Genomic DNA, 20,650 nt, shown 5'->3' with positions numbered 1-20,650 from the left:
TCCTCTCAAGTTTCGATGACATTATGTCAGCACAAAGGCATGTCTTTTCCTATCTTTATTTAAGTGGCATCTTGTGTAGAATGGCACGAACAAATTTACTTGCTCGTACTTGAAGTTCAGTGCCTGTAAGGCAGTAAAAGAATTTAATGGCACAAAACTCATAATAATTGTTTCTTAAGTACCAAGTTTTAATTTTTGCAATCCAGTAGACTAGTACTGAATATTTTCAATTTCTTTCACCTCTGGTGCTTCTGAACCATATCTCCCTCATACATTTTTCAAAAGATCATGATATAAAGACAACAGAGATTCTGCTTCTAAAATACCAGCACAGAACTAATGGAAAACATATACAAAGAGGTACAACATACAAGCCATAATTAATTTATATAATTCTTGGGGTCCCATTCAATGATAATGACTGTACAAAATTTACCACAGCTTCAGTCCAAATTTTATAGTATTAAACAATGAAACATCATGAGTCATTTGATGATTATTTACTGCTGCAATTTATTGAGCTAATTGTGACTTACTTGTTGATGTTCGATCCTTCTTTAAGACGATCTCCAACAGCACCAGTCTTCACAGCCCTCTCACTACCTGCCAAGTCCACTAAAGACATTCGACTCACTTTCTCCCCTGAAACACCACTTTTTGCATCTGTCAGTGTCTGTGTCAAAACCACCGAAAACACTGCATGCGACCGCGAAGATTCACTATTCATATTGGTAGCTGCAACTGTGCGTGACTTGTTGCCTTCTGCCATTAGGTTATCGATGTCCTGGAATAGAATGTACATTTACATTAGTTAATTGTACTCAACATATGTCAAAAGGTTGTATCTGTATCTTAATATTTATATCAAAACCAAAGAGCCTGACTTTGTGTGTGATTACAAGAATGTAAATAAATAAGAATGTGTTTAAATTCAAGCACTTATGAACATTTCCATATGATTCCTGACTCAATTAAGTTTTTGAATATTTAGTATAGTTTTTGTGTTCTATTACCTGAAATGATGTGACAGCTAACTGCGAAAGGCCATCAACATAAGGACCTAAAACATTGTGTTCCCTAACTTTCAATGACTGCTTATTCGTTTTTGGGTCAAGTAGATCATGAACCTGTAAAATAACAATAGTTATTAGTTCCACGATGAACTCTTTCTACCTGTGTATAAATAAGTCCTGTGTATAAATAAATCCATCCTGGATTTTTCATTGTGTATAAATAAAGATACACCAGTTTGTTAATACATACTTGACCATCTACTCCCTTTGTCAGGAAAGTTCCATTACAGTTTTTTTTTTATTTCTGAGTTTGCAATACTAAAAAGTAACAAACATTAATTTTATGTTACCTGGTATGTGTATATCCTTGAAATGATCTTGGCCACATCTGTGCACAAACTCACTAGGTAACGGGGGTGTGCTTAACAACACACTATTTGGGTTCTTGGCGCTTTAGTTACAATGACACAATAGATGCAATTGTGAGCTAGGAGTGAACATTAAGTTTCGCCTTAAATTCAGGAAAACTCTAGTGAAGTGTGGACAATGATTAAGCAACAACATGCATATGAGACACTTTCAAGAAGCAGTGTTTTTGAGTGGTACAAAAGGTTTCGTGAAGGCGGAGATTCAGTGCAAGAGATCACAGAACTGGTCCCCTGTCTACAGCACATACTTATGCAAACATTGAGTTTGTAAGGCAGTTATTGCAAGAAGACCATCATGTAACTGTGTGTACAATATCAGAAGACCTTAATTTGAATCATGATGTGTGTCATAAGATTTTGGGCAAAGATATACGGAAATTGAACTTAATGCACTAACAGACAAACAGAAAGAGGAAAGGTGAAGCATTTCTGTTGAACTACTGGGTAGAGCCAGATGTGATCCCACATTTCTGTCAAAAGTTACTGGTGCGGATGAAAGTTGGTGCTACCAGTATGACCCTCACATGATGCGTCGAAGTGCAGAATAGTGGAGTCCGGGATCACCAGCTTCAAGAAACGTCAAATGACAACCTTTGAGAACAAAGGCATTGTCGATCACATTCTTTGATAGTAAAGGATCAGTTCACCACGAGTACATTCGTCCAGGTCAAACAGTGAACCAAACTCTTTACATCCAAATCTTGAAACATTTGCAACAAGCAATTTGACGTCAATGGCCTGATTTGTGGTATTCTCAGGACTAGTTCTTACTGCACAAACCTATACTGCTTTATCTGTTACCAAGTACCTGACCAGACATTCTGTTATTGACATCCCAACATCCGCCACGTTTGCCCGACCTCTCGCCTTGACATTTTTTCCTCGTTTCTGCGAGTGAAAAGGTGACAGAAAAGAAAGTTACATCGAGATATTATAGATATCCAATAGGCAGTGACAAATGAGCTTACAAGCATTGATGTTGAAAATTTCCCTGCTTGCTTCCAGGTCCTGCAAAAACTGTGTATAAATATTTATGTGGATTGCTTCAATAGGAGCTAGGATCATTACTTAGTAAGTGCAATGTTACATTTCTTTAAAAAAACTGTACTGGAGCTTTTCTGACAAAGGGAGTATTTACCACGCTACAGTATAGTTAAAACATTTATTATATGAGTGCCTACTCCTCCTCTGCTCACTTTCCCATGAACATGACACTCATTTCTCATGAACATCACCTGACTCATCAACTCACCTTCTCATTGTAAATTTCCATATAGCTTACTTCCACTTTATACGACAGCTCAGGGCTCTGTTGTCTGGAAATCTGGTCAAAGAGTGAATCACACAGTCTTGGAATTATGCCCTTGCTATCTTGGCTTCCCATCATGGTATATGATTTTCCTGACCCTGAAAGAAAAGTTACAAGTGGTGAGTCAATAACAGATGCACAGAGAATGACAAATTAAATACATTCATTTAAAAAAGCCTTGATTCCTGATATCCTAATAAATAACCATACAGTCAACATACACACCAAAGTAGCACATCAGAAATGTAAATAAGAACATTAAATGCATTTAAAAATTGTGCTGAATTATATTTAAGGCACAATTTTTTTAAATTTTCACCAGGCAGTCAAAAACCTCCAGACAGGGCATCCCAGCCAATAATGTCATACATTCATTTCATTTCATTTTTTTAAAAAATACTGATGCACTCTATTCAGTATGCAACTTGTTTTGTTTCTGTATCATAAAGAACACCATTCATGTCCATCTTCCGTGAATAAGAATTCCTCATCCTGCTTTCCAGTAACAATTGTGATTTGAAGAGAGAGAGAGAAAAAGAAAAAAAGAAGAAAAAAAACAAGAGTAGTGGCTGACTAGCAATGAGATGAGGGGGAAGCAAAGATGATTTCATGGCAGGTGGACAGAAGTTCTGCAGTGCTCAGTGCAGCATCCCACACTGTTCAGCAGAAAGAAATTAAAAATAGCGTCACTTGACAGAGTGTGAGTGTCACTTCCCTTCTTTCAGTCACTGTATTGTGTAACTTAACAGTTATGTTTCATTGGAAAGTTTTTATCTTGTAATTTAGGTCACTAAAATGGTTCAACACACAATACTACTCTGGGCAAAAATCGTCGTCGTAGCATCATAGCAGGAGTTTGACTATGATAGATTTTCAAAGTGGTCTGTGTTATTTGTAGGGCTCACCCATATGCGAGGTTCTACAATAATCAACACCACTGAGCTCAGTTGTTGGTTTGCTGTCTCTTCACAAATACACCAATGATTTGTCACAAAGTGTAACGAATGACTGAAAAGTTTTCTTACTATCCAATGTAATAAAACATAGTTCTTGGTCAAAGGGGCCAGAGATTTAACTGCACTGCAAACAGGATTACATACAAATAAATTTAGTATTTGGTTTGGTGGGAAACAACTAACACACGACTTACATTTTAAAAGTATAGATAAAATTAATATATCATCCAATCTTTACTGTGTATCTACCCAGATCAAGAGATAAGTTAGATATAGTGTTCCACTGCAGCGTACTTATGGTTTCTGTCAAATCTCTCTCAAGGTTTCCATGTATTCATTGTCCCTATTTTTAACATAAAGCACAATGACAGAGGCAAGGTTCCAATAGTGTTCAACTACTTCATCACTGACACACCCCAGGATAGTCATATTGTTTAAATAATGTTTAATTGTCACACAAAGTGATACGACATTCAGTACAAATGCAGATGAGATGCAGAGATGAGCAGTAGACTGCTTCATTAGAACACCTGTGGAAATGCTAACGGCCATTCAGTTTACCTTCACACAGACATAAGAGGACCTATGATTTTCTTCTGGGTGGGCACCACAGCTTTGATACATGTGAGGAAAGACATCATACCATTGGGCAGTACTTAAAATAATTTATTCAGCACTACTAGTTTCAAGCATGGCCCGTTTTAATAAAAGTCTGTAACAGTTAAAGAAATTGGTATTTTTTAAATATATTTTGTGGTGGGCATTAAGTTATTGAAAATGCGTTGGTATTACTAAGACAGTGTTAAGAGAGATTTTTAAGTTCTGGATAATGATCATACATCATTAAATCTTTAGAAAGCATGTTGTTAGTAAAAGCCCAAAAATATTAACAAAACTTGTAGCTTTTTAAATTTTTCTTTGTGGTTCACTCCCTCCCCCTCCCCTGCCCCCATCCCGACCATTCTCCTACGTTGATAGTACATGTATTAAAAATGCATTGACACTGCTAGGAGTAAAGCATTACAAAAGAAAAAATGTGGGTCATTCTAATAAACTGTAATATTGTAACACAATTTTATTAGCTATACATACCAATACAAAAGGAGTGCCTTATTTTTCTACATAATTTCCATCAACAGAAATACATTTTCTCTGGCAGTTAGGAAGCTACACTATGTGATCAAAATTATCCAAACACCCCAAAGACTTATGTTTTTCATATTAGGTGCATTGTGCTGCCACCTAGTGCTAGGTACTCCACATCAGCACCCTTAGTAGTCATTAGACATCGTGAGAGAGCAAAATGGGGTGGAGCTCACGGACTTCGAACGTGGTCAGGTGATTGGGTGTCACTTGTGTCATTCGCCTGTACGCAAGATTTCCACACTCCTAAACATCCCTAGGTCCACTGTTTCTGATGTGATAGCGAAGTGGAAACTTGAAGGTCAGCCATAAATATTTTTTAGGAACAATTTTTCAAGGAATACACATGGTTTTTATTTACTAATTCCTTGTAGTGGTGAATGTGGATGGTATTGCAACTGGCATTTTTATTTTGTTCTTTGCCAGTGAATAAAGTGAGTTTGGATATTCTTCTTTGCACCTAAGACTGCTACCAGATTTGTAAACATATCAGCAACAAATGAAATTGAAATACAACTGTCTACGTACCGCTCCAGGACTTTGAAGTACGTCAACTTCGACTTTTTTTCGCGATGGTGTCACTTTCACTTAAAGTTAAGAAGTTCTAACTGCAGTGCCAAATGCTTTTCATTATTATACTTAATACTAGGACCAAAGAGTTACAGAACACAAGCTGAGGTCTGTACTGTTTCCCCTACGGAAAGTTAAGAGTTTTTAAAATTCATAAATTTAAAGCACAGCATAATAAAAGTGTGTTTTTCAAAATTTTTCATAAAAATCTTAATGATGCACACTACTTTTTATACATTATATTAACTTAGTGGCTTACATACTGGTTGCATACAAAAACTGAGGTCTGTAAGTCAATTCATTACTGAGTAGTAGGTCTCTGAAAACAGGAAAACGGTGCCTACTTTTTATACATTATATCAACTTAGTGGCCTACATACTGGTTGCATACAAAAACTGAGGTCAGTAAGTCAATTCATTACTGAGTAGCAGGTCTCTGAAAACAGGAAAACGGTGCCTGACTAATGACTGGGTACACATCCTTGACGCATGGTCAGAGTTTGGGCAATGCTATATGGCAGTTTTTCTATTAAGACATGTAGCATGTACCGGATATGACTAAATCCTGAAATAGTCACCTTGGGATCCACCAAAATATCTGTGAGTCTACACAGAAAGACCTAGAGACCTTTGGAGAAAGACGTAGAGGCCTTTGGAGAAAAGAGAAGCAGCAGTATGAATACCAAGACCTCAGATGGAAAATCAGAAATGGAAGAGGATGTAAATAAAGATGAGATGGGAGATATGATACGGCCAGAAGAATGTGACAGAGCACTGAAAGACCTAATTCGAAATAGAGCCCCGGGAGTAGACGATATTACTTATAGCCTTGAGAGAACCAACAACGATAAAACTCTTCCATCTGGCGTGCAAGATTTTTGAGACAAGCGAAGTACCCTCAGACTTCGAGAAGAATAAAATAATTTCAGTTCCAAAGAAGGCAGTTGCTGACAGGTGTGAAAATTACCGATTTATCAATTTAATAAGTCATGTCTGGGGAATATTAAAAACACCAACACGAATTCTTTGCAGAAGAATGGATAAAGTGGTAGATGCCGGCCTCGGAGAAGATCAGTGTCGATTCCAGAGAAATGTAGGAACACCCGATGGTATACTGATACTATGACTTATCTAAGAAGAAAGGTTAATGAAAGGCAAACCTACGTTATAGCATTTGTAGACTTAGAGAAAGCTTCTGACAGTGTTGACTGGAATACACTCTTTGAAATTCTGAAGGTAATAGCGGTAAAATACAGGGGGCGAAAGATTATTTTCAATTTGTACAGAAACCAGACGGCAGTCACAAGAGTCGAGGGGCATGAGAGGGAAGCAGTGGTTGAGAAGTGAGTGGGACATGGTTGTAGCCTATCATCAATGTTATTCAATCTGTATACTGGACAGGCAGTAGAGCAAACAAACAAAAAATTGGAGTAGAAATTAAAGTTCAGGGAGAAGAAATAAAAACTTTAAGGTTTGTCGAAGAAATTGTAATTCTGTCAGAGATAACAAATGACTTGAAAGAACAGTTGGAGGAATGGATAGTGTCTTGAAAAGGGGATATACAATGACCAACAAAAGCAAAACAAGAATAATGGAACGTAGTAGAATTACATCAGGTGCTGCTAAGGAAATTAGAATAAGAAAAGAGATACTTACAGTAGGAGATGAGTTTTGCTATTTGGGCACCAAAATAACTGACGATGGCCGAAGTAGAGAGGATATAAAATATAGACTGACAATGGCAAGAAAAGCATTTCTTAAGTACTGAAATTTGTTAATGTCGAATATAGTTTTAAGAGTTAGGAAGTCTTTCCTGCAAGTATTTGTCTGGGGTGTTCCCATGTTTAGTAATGAAACCCAATTTAGTGCTGGAGGGAAGTGTGTGCGTGAGTGTGAGTGTGTGTGTGTGTGGGGGGGGGGGGGGGGGGGGGGGGGTAAAAATTGTAAAGCGAGACCAAAATATGAATACAGTAAACAGACTCATAAGAACGTAGGTTGCAGTAGTTATTGGAAGATGAAGAGCCTCGTACAGGATAGAGCGAGAGGGACTGAAGGACTGAAGACAACAACAACAACAACAAATAATCTCTCAAGTCGAGTTACATGACACTGAAGTCGCAAAAAGCCTTTTGGACACCCTGTAAATTCCTCTGACCTCTGCACTCTTAATTTCTAGACATGCATCATACACAGAGAAAGTTAATAATGAACTACACTGAAGAGTCAAGGGAACTGGTACACCTACCTAATATAGTGTAGAGCCCTCGCAAGCAAGCAGAAGTGCCGCAAAACAATGTGACATGCACTCGACTGTTGCCTGAAGTAGTGCTGGATGGAACTGACATCATGAACCTTGCAGGTCTGTCCATAAATCGGTAAGAGTACGACGGAGTGGAGGTCTCTTGTGAACAGCACGTTGCAAGGCACCCCAGATATCCTCAATAATCTCCATGTCTGGGGAGTTTGGTGGCCAGCGGAAAGTGTTTAAACTCAGAAGAGTGTGACGCAAGCCACTCTGTAGCAATTCTGGAAGTGTGGGGTGACGCATTTTCATGCTCGAATTGCCCAAGTCCGTCAGAATGCATAACAGACATGAATGGATGCAGGTGATCAGACTGGATGCTTACGTACGTGTCACCTGTCAGAGTCGTACCTAGACGTATCAGGGGTCCCGTATCACTCCAGCTGCACACATCCCACACCATTTCAGAGCCTCCGCCAGCTTGAACACTCCCTTTCTGACATGCAGGGTCCGCTCGATACAATTTGAAACGACACTCGTCCGACCACGCAGCAAATTTCCAGTCTGTGTTGACGGACCCAGGTGCAGCGTAAAGCTTTGTGTCGTGCAGCCATAAAGAGTACACGAGTGGACCTTCGGCTCCGAAAGCCCATATCGATGATATGGCCCAGCATTGAAATCTGCAGCAATTTGCGGAAGGGTTGCACTTCTGTCAATTTGAACAATTCTCTTCAGTCGTCGTCCGTCCCGTTCCTTCAACACCTTTTTCTGGCCACAGCAATGTCAGAGATTTGATGTTTTACCGGATTCTTGATATTCACGGTACACTCGTGAAAATGGTCGTACGGGAAAAATCCCCATTTCATTGCCACCTCGGAGATGCTGTACCCCATCGCCCGTGCGCCAACTATAACACCATGCTCAAACTCACTCAATTCTTGATAGCCTGCCTGTCATTGTACGAGGTGCATTCAAGTTCTAAGGCCTCCGATTTTTTTTCTAATTAACTACTCACCCGAAATCAACGAAACTGGCGTTACTTCTCGACGTAATCGCCCTGCAGACATACACATATTTCACAACTCTGACGCCATGATTGCATGGCAGCGGCCAAGGCTTCTTTAGGAGTCTGTTTTGACCACTGGAAAATCGCTGAGGCAATAGCAGCACGGCTGGTGAATGTGCGGCCACGGAGAGTGTCTTTCATTGTTGGAAAAAGCCAAAAGTCACTACAAGCCAGGTCAGGTGAGTAGGGAGCATGAGGAATCACTTCAAAGTTGTTATCACGAAGAAACTGTAGTGCAATGTTAGCTCGATGTGCGGGTGCGTTGTCTTGGTGAAACAGCACACACGCAGCCCTTCCCGGACGTTTTTGTTGCAGTGCAGGAAGGAATTTGTTCTTCAAAACATTTTCGTAGGATGCACCTGTTACCGTAGTGCCCTTTGGAATGCAATGGGTAAGGATTACGCCCTCGCTGTCCCAGAACATGGACACCATCATTTTTTCAGCACTGGCGGTTACCCGAAATTTTTTTTGTGGCGGTGAATCTGTGTGTTTCCATTGAGCTGACTGGAGCTTTGTTTCTGGATTGAAAAATGGCATCCACGTCTCATCCATTGTCACAACCGACGAAAAGAGTCCCATCCGTGCTGTTGTTGCGCATCAACATTGCTCGGCAACATGCCACACGGGCAGCCGTGTGGTTGTCCGTCAGCATTCGTGGCACCCACCTGGATGACACTTTTCGCATTTTCAGGTCGTCATGCAGGATTGTGTGCACAGAACCCACAGAAATGCCAACTCTGGAGGCGATCTGTTCAACAGTCATTCGGCGATCCCCCAAAACAATTCTCTCCACTTTCTCGATCATGTCGTCAGACCGGCTTGTGCGAGCCCGAGGTTGTTTCGGTTTGCTGTCACACGATGTTCTGCCTTCATTAAACTGTCGCACCCACGAACGCACTTTCGACACATCCATAACTCCATCACCACATGTCTCTTTCAACTGTCGATGAATTTCAATTGGTTTCACACCACGCAAATTCAGAAAACGAATGATTGCACGCTGTTCAAGTAAGGAAAACGTCGCCATTTTAAGTATTTAAAACAGTTCTCATTCTCGCCGCTGGCGGTAAAATTCCATCTGCCGCACGGTGCTGCCATCTCTGGGACGTATTGACAATGAACGCGGCCTCATTTTAAAACAATGCGCATGTTTCTCTCTCTTTCCAATCCGGAGAAAAAAAATCGGAGGCCTTAGAACTTGAATGCACCTCGTAGCAGCAGTTACCGATCTAATAACTGCACCAGACAAGTGTTATAAAGGCGTTGCAGACCGCAGCGCCGTATTCTGCCTGTTTACATATCTCTGTATTTGAATACGCATGCCTATAACAATTTCTTTAGCGCTTCAGTGCATATTGAGAGTCAAGAGTAGGTGTCTTACCATGTAACTAACAGCAACAAATAGGTAATAAAGTAACAATGGCTCCCGGCTACAGACAGCTCCCGGCTAAAGACAAAGTGTCAGCGGTACGGCGCCGACATAAAAACTATAGGAGTAAGGAACACTTGCTGAAAGTCATTAAACAGCGATCAGGGGCGGCGGCCGTGAGCCCGCTGCGCCTGTGGTCGCCCTCGGCAGACGAGCTACCCTCGCTGCGACGACGTGCCGTGCGTGGCCGCGAAATTTCATTAAATGAAGGCCATTACGCGCCCACCCTGAAGGCAGTGCCAGCAGAAGCAATTCCGGGTAATTACGGCAGTTCGCCCCAAAGCGAAACTCTTGCCCACGACAACGGCTCTGGCACACTGAACGAAAACCGCCGGCTTACCAAGGGGCGTAAAATGTCCCCGCTGGGCACCGCCACTAAGTCCGCGGAGGCACTTCTGTCAGCTACAGAACGTCCCGCACAGCAAGGGTGGTGGGATTCGCCTCCCAGTCCTCTCCCTATCCCACAGCCAGTTTCCGAGGAAACCGTTAATACAGGATGATTATACACTACTGGCCATTAAAATTACTACATCAAGAAGAAATGCAGATGATAAACGGGTATTCATTGGACAAATATATTATACTAGAACTGACATGTGATTACATTCTCACGCAATTTGAGTGCATAGATCCTGAGAAATCAGTACCCAGAACAACCACCTCTGGCCGTAATAACGGCCTTGATACGCCTAGGCATTGAGTCAAACAGAGCTTGGATGGCGTGTACAGGTACAGCTAGCTGCCCATGCAGCTTCAACACGATACCACAGTACGTCAACAGTAGTGCCTGGAGTATTGTGGCGAGCCAGTTGCTCGGCCACCATTTACCAGACGTTCTCAATTGGAGAGAGATCTGGAGAATGTGCAGGCCAGGGCAGCAGTCGAACATTTTCTGTATCCAGAAAGGCCCGTACAGGACCTGCGACATGCGTTCGTGCATTATCCTGCTGAAATGTAGAGTTTCGCAGGGATCGAATGAAGGGTAGAGCCACGGGTCGTAAAACGTCTGAAATGTAACGTCCACTGTCCAAAGCGCCGTCAGTGCAAACAAGAGGTGACTGAGACGTGTAACCAGTGGCACCCCATACCATCACGCCGGGTGATACGCCAGTATGGCGATCGCGAATACACTCTTCCAATGTGTGTTCACCGCGATCTCGCCAAACACGGATGCGACCATCATGATGCTGTGAACAGAACCTTCATCCGAAGAAACGACGTTTTGCCATTCGTGCACCCAGGTTCATCGTTGAGTATACCATCGCAGGCGCTCCTGTCTGTGATGCAGAGTCAAGGGTAACCGCAGCCACGGTCTTCGAGCTGATGCTCCATGTTGCTACAAACGTTGTCGAACTGTTCGTGCAGATGGTTGTTGTCTTGCTAACGTCCCCATCTGTTGACTCGGGGATCGAGACGTGGCTGCACGATCCGTTACAGCCTTGCTGATAAGATGCCTGTCATCTCGACTGCTAGTGATACGAGGCCGTTGGGATCCATCACGCGTTCCGTATTACCCTCCTGAACCCACCGATTCCATATTCTGCTAACAGTCATTGGATCTCGACCAACGCGAGCAGCAATGTCGCGATACGATAAACCGCAATCGCGATAGGCTACAATCCGACCTTTATCAAAGTCGGAAACGTGATGGTACGCATTTCTCCTCCTTACACGAGGCATCACAACAACGTTTCACCAGGCAACGCCGGTCAACTGCTGTTTGTGTTTGAGAAATCGGTTGTAAGCTATCGTCATGTCAGCACGTTGTAGGTGTCGCCACCGGTGCCAACCTTGTGTGAATGCTCTGAAAAGCTAATCATTTGCATATCACAGCATCTTCTTCCTGTCGGTTAAATTTCGCGTCTGTAGCACGTCATCTTCGTGGTGTGGCAATTTTAATGGCCAGTAATATAATAATAAAAATCATACAATATCCACCAGTACATCAATGCAATACAGCTACATCCAAACTTATATATACAACTACAGAAATCTGTAATTATTGATACATGTTCAATTACCCGAAAGTTCCTAAATGCAATATAACATATACCGTACAGTTAAAAGGAAGTGACGCTTGATCAAGGTCCGCGTCACTTTCCATTTTTAACCAGACTTAACGTCTGAGAAAGTAAAGAAATAACAATAATGCTCACCTGCCCGACTATTTTTGTCAAGTCATAAATGTGCTGTCCTGGTGTCCTTATGAGACACGTTCATAAAAAGGTTCGTATAAAAGCCGAAGAAACTACTGACAATGTTAGGAAGTAGTCTTTTTGTAGAAACAATAAATGGCCAATCTGTTGCAAATTGGAACATTTATTAAACCCCTTTACCGAGGTTTCAACGTTTATAAAGATGTCTTCAGAAATACGCTTAGACAACAGTATTACATGGTGTGACTGAGGTACGTTAAAATACAGCCGGAAGGCGCAAGTTAAGTAGAAAATTTCACCTCCGTAATAAATTGAAAGGCTGCGACCGCTCCGGACGCAGGCTGGAATCCTGCATCGGGCATGGATGTGTGTGATGTCCTTAGGTTAGTTAGGTTTAATTAGTTTTAAGTTATAGGGGACTGATGACCTTAGAAGTTAAGTCCTATAGTGCTCAGAGCCAATAAATTAAAACATGCACAAGACGGTTGTTGTCATATAGTATTCCTCACCAATGTACGGCTAGTGCTAAATTGGTGAGAAAAACCGGATGACAACAACCATGTTGTGTATGTTTTAATTTATTATGGACGCGAAAATTTCTATTTGGCTGACGCTTCCGGCTATATTTTAACGTACATCAGCCACAACATGTAATCCAGTTGTTGTTTACTGTTTCTACAAGAAAGATTTAATTCTACGCTTGCTGCTCCAGTCATGTACAACATTTTAAAAGATAAGAAGTAGCATGGTTTATGTGCCATTATCGAAGGTCGACATTTTATCTTTGGTATCGATGTTACAACGTTTCAAACACATTATCGAAACTGAAACACAGATAATCAAATTCCTAACATCGATACTTTGTAAATATCGAGGACCATCGAACGTCCCTAGATGTGCACAATGTACAAAGTATCTCGATGTAAAAAAAATACAGCCTATCACGGGCACGAGAGAAACTTCTAACTTCGCCGTCGTAAATAAGTTAGAACGACAAGCATCGGAAACAGCTCCCTGCAGATTCTCGGCGGAGTGCGACCCCGTTGGGTAAGTCCATTCCTCTCGGCCTTTAAGGACGTCAGACGGAGGGAGGCCTCCCCGTTAATACTACCGCCCCGTCTAGCATCGCCGGCCGTCGGGAGCGCGGAGGATTTAATCCCATTACCGGAAAAATTACTGGTGGGGGCCGGGATATAGCGCTGTAAAAAGCTCTCTCCCTGGCCGGCGGCAGCCCATCAGATTAGCCCAGCAAAGTAAACGCCGCGCCGCCCCGCTCCATCTGCATACATATGGCGCGCGAGTCGACCGCTTTATCAAACAGCTAACGCGGACACCTGTTTCTGCAGTGCCGCTCCCTCAGCTAGCCCGTCGCATCACAGTACAACAAATTGAATCCGCCTCGGTAGCTGCGCGGCCAGTGTGGCAGATTGCTAAGTGAAGAGGCCCGGGTTCGAGTCCCGGATATGGTCGAAGATTTTCTCCGCTCGGGGAATGGGTCTGTGATGTCATTACGTTCGTGTATCGTCATACCTGACATTATACTACTAAGAGGGCTGTATTGGCACGTTCCGTACGCCACTAAATAAATAAAAAAATATATTGAAGTGCCAAAGAAACTGGTATAGGCATGTGTATTCAAATACGGATATATGTAAACAGGCAGAATACGGTGCTGCGGTCGGAAACGCCTACAGAAAACAACAAGTGCCTGGCGCATTTGTTGATCGGTTACTGCTGCTAAAATGGCACGTTATCAAAATTTAACTGAGTTTGAACGTGGTGTTATAGTCGGCGCACGAGCGATGGAACACAGAATCTCCGAGGTAGTGATGAAGTGGGGATTTTCCCGTGCGACCATTTCACGAGTGTACCGTGAATGTCAGGAATCTGGTAAAACATCAAATCTCCGACATCGCTGCGGCCGGAAAAATATCCTGCAAGAACGGGACTGACGACGACTGAAGAGAATCGTTCAACATGACAGAAGTGCAGCCCATCCGCAAATTGCTGCAGATTTCACTGCTGGGTCATTAACAAGTGTCAACCTGTGAACCATTCAACGAAACTCGTGTACATTTGGCGACTGCACGACACAAAGCTTTACGCCTCTTCTGGGCCCGTCAACATCGGCGTTTCACTGTTGATGAGTGGAAACATGTTGCCTGGTCGGACGAGTCTCGTTTCAAATTGTGTCGAGCGGATGGACGTGTACGGGTATGGAGACAACATGATGAATCCATGGACCCTGCATGGCAGCAGTGGACTGTTGAAGGTGGTGGAGGCTCTGTAATGGTGTGGGACGTGTGCAGTTGTAGTGATATGGGACCCCTGATACGTCTAGACACGACTCGACAGATGACACATAGGTAAGCACCCTGTCTGATCACCTTCATCCATTTATGTCCACTGTGCATTCTTACGGATTTGGGCAATTCCAGTTGGGCAGCGCGACACCCCACACGTCCAGAATTGCTACAGAACACCCTTCTGATTTTCAACACTTCCGCTTGAGCGTATCTTGGATGCCTTGCAACGTGCTGCTCAGAAGATATCTCCACCTCCTCGTACTCTTACGGATTTATGGACAGCCTTACAGGATTCACGGTGATAATTCCCTCCAGAACTACATCAGACATTAGTCGAGTCCATTCCACGTCGTATTGCGGCACATCTGCGTGCTCGGGGGGCCCTTCACGATATTAGTTAGGCAGGCGTACCAGTTTTTTTGGCTCTTCAGTGTACAACAAACGCGGATTCAGCGGTGACACTATAGACCACAATACTGGGGATCCATTTTATCCCACCAACCCTAAAAGAAAGTTTTCTCCCGAAGTGAAACACAAATGTGTCAAGTAATAAAAGTAATAGTTGTTTAACTCTCTGGTGGGGGGAGGTGAGGGGGGCGTGCCATTAATCAGCATGATTGTCTTTCTGACAGTTTTGTTTATTACGAAGGTACGAACAGCAGTACGCCTTTCTTTAACCGCACCCCAAAGTTTTCGCCGAGCGAGGTGGCGCAGTGGTTAGACACTGGACTCGCATTCGGAAGGACGACGGTTCAATCCCGCGTCCTGCCATCCTGATTTAGGTTTTCCGTGATTTCCCTAAATCACTCCAGGCAAATGCCGGGATGGTTCCTCTGAAAGGGCACGGCCGACTTCCTTCCCCATCCTTCCCTAATCCGATGAGACCGATGACCAAGCTGTCTGGTCTTCCCCAAACCATCCATCCCAAAGTTTTCAAACGGTAATCCACTTTCTGCTAGACCTATTCAAAAACGTATCACAGTGTACCATTCATGTAAAACATCTCCTTATTACGAGGCGCGATCAATAAGTAATGGAACACATTTTTTTCTTAAAGCAGATCCTTTTTATTCAGTTTTCAAATACACCTTATTATTCCCCACTCTTCCCGTTCATTGTGATGGCTTGTTTACGCGCATGGTATCCTTCTACTGGTCGACGTCGGACCCACGTCTTGCGACGTCAATAACCTCCTCATTATTCACGTACTGCTTCCCGAGGAGTATATTCTTCATTGGGCCGAACCGCGCAATAACCCCGGGTTCGGTGTGCGGCGACGGTGGGGTGAGTGGGCTGCTGTAGCCTGTTGTCGGGTTGTGAACCACTGAGGGCTACGGCGGGGACGAAGCCTCTCCGTCGTTTTTAGGTTCCCAGTTCAATACATACATACATACATACATACATAATTGATAACAGTTACATCGGGACTTTATGCAGAATGAGCGGCGAAGAGTGAAAACGTGTGCCGAACCAGGACTCGAATCCAGGATGTCCTGCTTACTAGCCAGTTTCGTTAACCACTGCACCATCAGGACACAGTGTTTGTCGCAACTGCGCGGACTATATCGGCACGCCTCCCGGTCGACCAACACTCACGTCTAGGTGGGTGTCATTTTTCAGTCCTTGCCTAGGGTGGCAGAACACCTAGCAGCTGTCCTGGCCGCAAGCTTGAGTGTTAAGTGATTGAATAACTTACTTGCCGTATTCAGTTTTTCCTTGTCGTTCGTGTTTTGAAAGAATCCACTCCTATGCATCGATCCACGCACTCCTGTGTGAATCCTGTCCTTGTAAGTTTCCTTGAAAGTTCTTCCGCTAAAGAAGAGCTATGTGCAGTCCTGCGAGAAGTAGTTACGAAAACAAAAAAGGCAAATAACAGTAGTACGAATGACATGATGTGCACGCTGTTGTTGCGTTGCAGTACCGTGTTGTGCCTGACAAACGTGAAGGCACCAATGTTTACAATGTCGAGACGCTGTAGGAAGATCTCTGACAGATATAGAGCCCTGGGCGCAGCAGCTCCGCGTGCCTAATAGAGTTGTGGCGATTCGTGAATGAGTCGTTCACTTGAACGACTCTAAATAAAGAATCGTAAGAATCGAATCGTGATACGGACGGATCGTCGTTCAAAAGAATCGTAAGAACGATTGCGTGTTTCCGAGTCGTGACGTTTCCAAGTTCTAACGGTTCATCGATTCTTAGTACGCACTACGCTATGCTTCGAAGGCAACTTCCGAATCATGCCGAGTCGTGCCGAATGATTACGACCGCCAGATGGCAGTCAAGTGGAGGATGCGGGTGAACAAAGGAAGCAATTTTTCACCACCTGTCGCACAAATCGACTCCTCTTCCCTGGCATACTGAAATAAAACAATAGATGCAATCAAATCAAACGTGACCTTTCGTCAATTAAGGCATTACACGTATAAATCGAGAATCACAATTGTGACGTCATATGCATGTTTACTCATAAATACACTATTTCTGACACAGTTCGATTCTAACCCCATTGACGATTTCAGACATGTCCTGCCATCTGTGAGTAAGATGTAGAACTTTTTGCATTCCGTAAGAATCGTGCCATCGCAGACTAGAATGAATCGTGAAAGAATAGTGAACGAATCGTAGGAATCGATTCGCAATGTGAGATTGAATCGTAGGAATCGAATCGTGAAAAAGAATCGTGTTGCCCAACTCTAGTGCCTAATGTAACCAATCACTTTACGCAATTTTGTTAGCGTCTCTATAGCAACGCCTCGCCTCAGAGTTACTCGAGCTCTGTAGATCGCTATTGTTTTCGACTGCAACTGTTCGCTCTTCGTAGTTGAAAGCCGGCAACAGTGTTGCCAACTGTCAGAGGTCAACTTGCGCCGGCTGGACTACAGAGTGTTCCCCTCTAAACACAGCCGTCACCGTGAGAAAGGCGCGGCAGCCGTCCACTGCAGTGGGAGCGCCGGGCGAAACTTCGCGGCTGCCGTATGGCACTCGGATGACAAAGGTCTGTGCAGTGTGAATGTGAAGCCGCCATATGGCTTTCCATACCGAGGCCGTGTACACAGGATGGAAATCACAACACACTAGCCGCGCTCACGTTCAACCGCATAGCGCGTATTTCACGCCGCTGGACTTTCATCTTTGTGGACATCTACAGGAAGACTATTTGCCGGTGACGACAAAGGGAAGGGTGATATGCACGTATACAGATGGCGGGAGTACCGCATACATAAGGTATAAAAGGGCAGTTCATTGGCGGGGCTGTCATTTGTACTCAGGTGAGTCATGTGAAAACGTTTCAGACGCAGACGGGAATTGACAGACTTTGCTCGTTGAAGTTAGGCGCACGGAACAATCCATTTCGGAAATCTGTAAGGAAATCAATATTCCGAAATCCACAGTGTCAGCCATGTGTCGAGGATATCAAGTTCCAATCATTGCCTCTTAGGCCGGTATTGCACTATCAAATTTCTTTGTCAAAGATTTGATCAAAGATGTGATCAAATATTCCGTCAAATATATTTGACAAAGATCTTTGACGTAGCGCTAGAAGGGGTATTACACTGTCATCATATTGTTCGTCGAAGTTCAAGATGGCTGACAACAACAGCTTATTAACCGCAGCAGTTGCACGTACCACAATTGCACTGTGTGCATATGCGGAAGAGAAGCGGGGAAAAAAAAAGGAAACATACCTGGGTGAAGCCGTGGGTTTTACGACGACATGATAAAAGCATTCAACAAAACTTGTTACGTGAGCTTACAGTGGAGGACGTCAGGTCGTACATCAATTACTTAAGAATGGATGAGCATACATTTCTGTATGTGCTCAATGAAGTGTACCCACATATCACAAAGCACAATATTCACTTAAGAATTGCTACATCTGCAGAAGACAGGCTCACTGTAACACTCCGATTCCTTGCTACAGGAGAGGGTTGGGTTAGGTTAGGTTAGATTAGGTCAGGTCAGGTCTCCAATCTTCTTCATCTATTTTTGTACTCAGCGTGCCTGACGTTGTAAATCACCTCATCAGCTTCATACATCTCTATTAATTTTGTAGTTGTCGGCACACACCAATTGTATTTACCAGCAATGTTTATAAAAACACTACAGACGACAGAATGCTGCAGTGATGCTAGCGCTCCGTGTGGTAACATGTCACATCGCAGTGAACAGAAGACAAGCGACTTCTTTGATCAAACCTACAGCGAGGTCCTAGAATTGATCAAATATTGGACGACAATTGACAAAGTTCCCTATTACACCATCAAATATCTTTGACAAAGATAATGGACAAAGATATTTGACAAAGAAATTTGATAGTGTAATACCGGCTTTACCATGAGCAACGCAGTGCAGCGACTTTGCGAAGAGTTGTCAGTGCTAACAGACAACCAACACTGCGTGAAATAACCGCTGATCAATGTGGGGCGTATCTAGAACGTATCCGTAAGGACAATGCGGCGACATTTGGCATTAATGAGCTGTGGCAGCAGAAGACGTGAGTGCCTTCGCTAGCAGCACCACATCACCTGCATCGGCTCTCCTGAGCTCGTGACCAAGTTGGTTGGGTCCTACTGTAAAACCGTGGCCTAGCCGGATGAATCCCGATTTCATTTAGTGAGAGCTGATGGTAGGGGTCGAGTGTGGCGCAGAGCCAAAGGCGCCATGGACACAAGTTGTCTAAAAGGCGGTCGCGCGGTTCCAGACTGAAGCGCCTAGAATCGCTCGGCTACTGCGGCCGGCATTCAACAGAAAAAAATAAATCATGTATTAAGGCAAGTTATACCTGATGATGGACCCAAAGAGTTCGAAATGCACCGTGTATTTGACCAGACATGAAAATTTGTGACTGAAGGCGTACTGTCCGCCCCCGGTAGCTGAGTGGTCAGCGCGACAGACTGTCAATCCAAAGGGCCCGTGTTCGATTCCCGGCTGGGTCGTAGATTTTCTCCGCTCAGGGACTGGGTGTTGTGTTGTCCTAATCATCATCATTTCATCCCATCGACGCGCGAGTCGCCGAAGTGGCGTCAAATCGAAAGACTTGCAACAGGCTGGAGGTCTAACCGACGGGAGGCCCTCGTCACACGCCATTATATTATTAACTCATACTTCCAGTGTACTCAATACAATCACGTTTGAAGCTCCAAAATATGGATAAAATAAAATACGAGAAGAAGTATAAATATGTAACTTAAGCGATAAAGTGGAAGAACATAGGGAGAAAAAAGGTAACATTTTACATGTATCACAAAATTCCAATAGTTGTCAAGTAGTACAAGCAATCAGGAAGAAGAGATTCTGCAAGGCCGAGAAAATTGTCGCCCTAAAATGTGAAGTCAGGACATGTTTATTATCTAAATCATAAAGTGAAGAAGAAGGAGAAGACCTTTGACGGCAGGCGGAAAAATTTCAAGATATTAAAATCATCACATAACTACTACAACCTACATCCATTTGAACCTGCTTGTTGTGCTCAAACACTGCCTACACGAATGGAAAACAAACTTCTGAGCTTGTGGCCCACCAACAAATACTTTTTACTTACCCTGGAATGAAGGGCTTCATTCCACGAACGAGTGGATACGACCGAACTCAACAAGGAAGCGCGCAATTAGCATACAGACACTTCGCTGATTGGAAGGGATCATAAAGCACGCTTTTAGGGGCAGGTAGCGGATACTGAAATAAACTGTACGCGCAGCGAGAGGGCGAAGGATTTTCAAAGCCGGCCTGCAGCTATTAAAACGCACGGAAAACTCTTAATGAAACGGGGGCACATTTTAAAAGCTAGTTGCAGCCCTAGAAACAAAGGGCGTCACAGCTCGGGCAGAATGGCCGCCGCCGACAAAACAGCGCAAACAAAGGGCACAGAACGCCGCCATTGTTCTCGCTTTACCTGGGGCTCCGTGCTGCCGCTTTTTAATACTGTGCTAGTACCTTGTTACACGGAAAAATAAAGGCCGGCCCCGTTGGCTGCATTAATGCCAAAGGCAGGGAGGCAGGAAAATCGCTCAAGGGAACCGAAGGCAATTGTC

The 20,650-nt window shown here is 43.5% G+C and overlaps 1 protein-coding gene across 1 annotated transcript in view; it reads right to left on the bottom strand.

Moving 5' to 3' along the window:
- The window catches only part of LOC124594646 (kinesin-like protein KIF13A), a 404,453-nt gene that overhangs the window by 163,419 nt on the left and 220,384 nt on the right, over positions 1 to 20,650 (bottom strand). Inside the window, exons 3-5 of the mRNA XM_047133014.1 lie at positions 2,694 to 2,848; positions 1,014 to 1,127; positions 537 to 784 (exon numbers count right to left, since the gene is read on the bottom strand). Coding sequence (XP_046988970.1) covers positions 537 to 784; positions 1,014 to 1,127; positions 2,694 to 2,848 — 517 coding nt within the window. The remainder of the gene's footprint in view (positions 1 to 536; positions 785 to 1,013; positions 1,128 to 2,693; positions 2,849 to 20,650) is intronic.

The sequence above is a fragment of the Schistocerca americana genome, chromosome 2, assembly GCF_021461395.2.
Source record: "Schistocerca americana isolate TAMUIC-IGC-003095 chromosome 2, iqSchAmer2.1, whole genome shotgun sequence".
NCBI classification, from domain to species: Eukaryota; Metazoa; Arthropoda; class Insecta; order Orthoptera; family Acrididae; genus Schistocerca; species Schistocerca americana.
The sequence above is the reverse complement of the archived record's forward strand: the minus strand, read 5'-3'. Positions and strand labels throughout refer to the sequence as shown.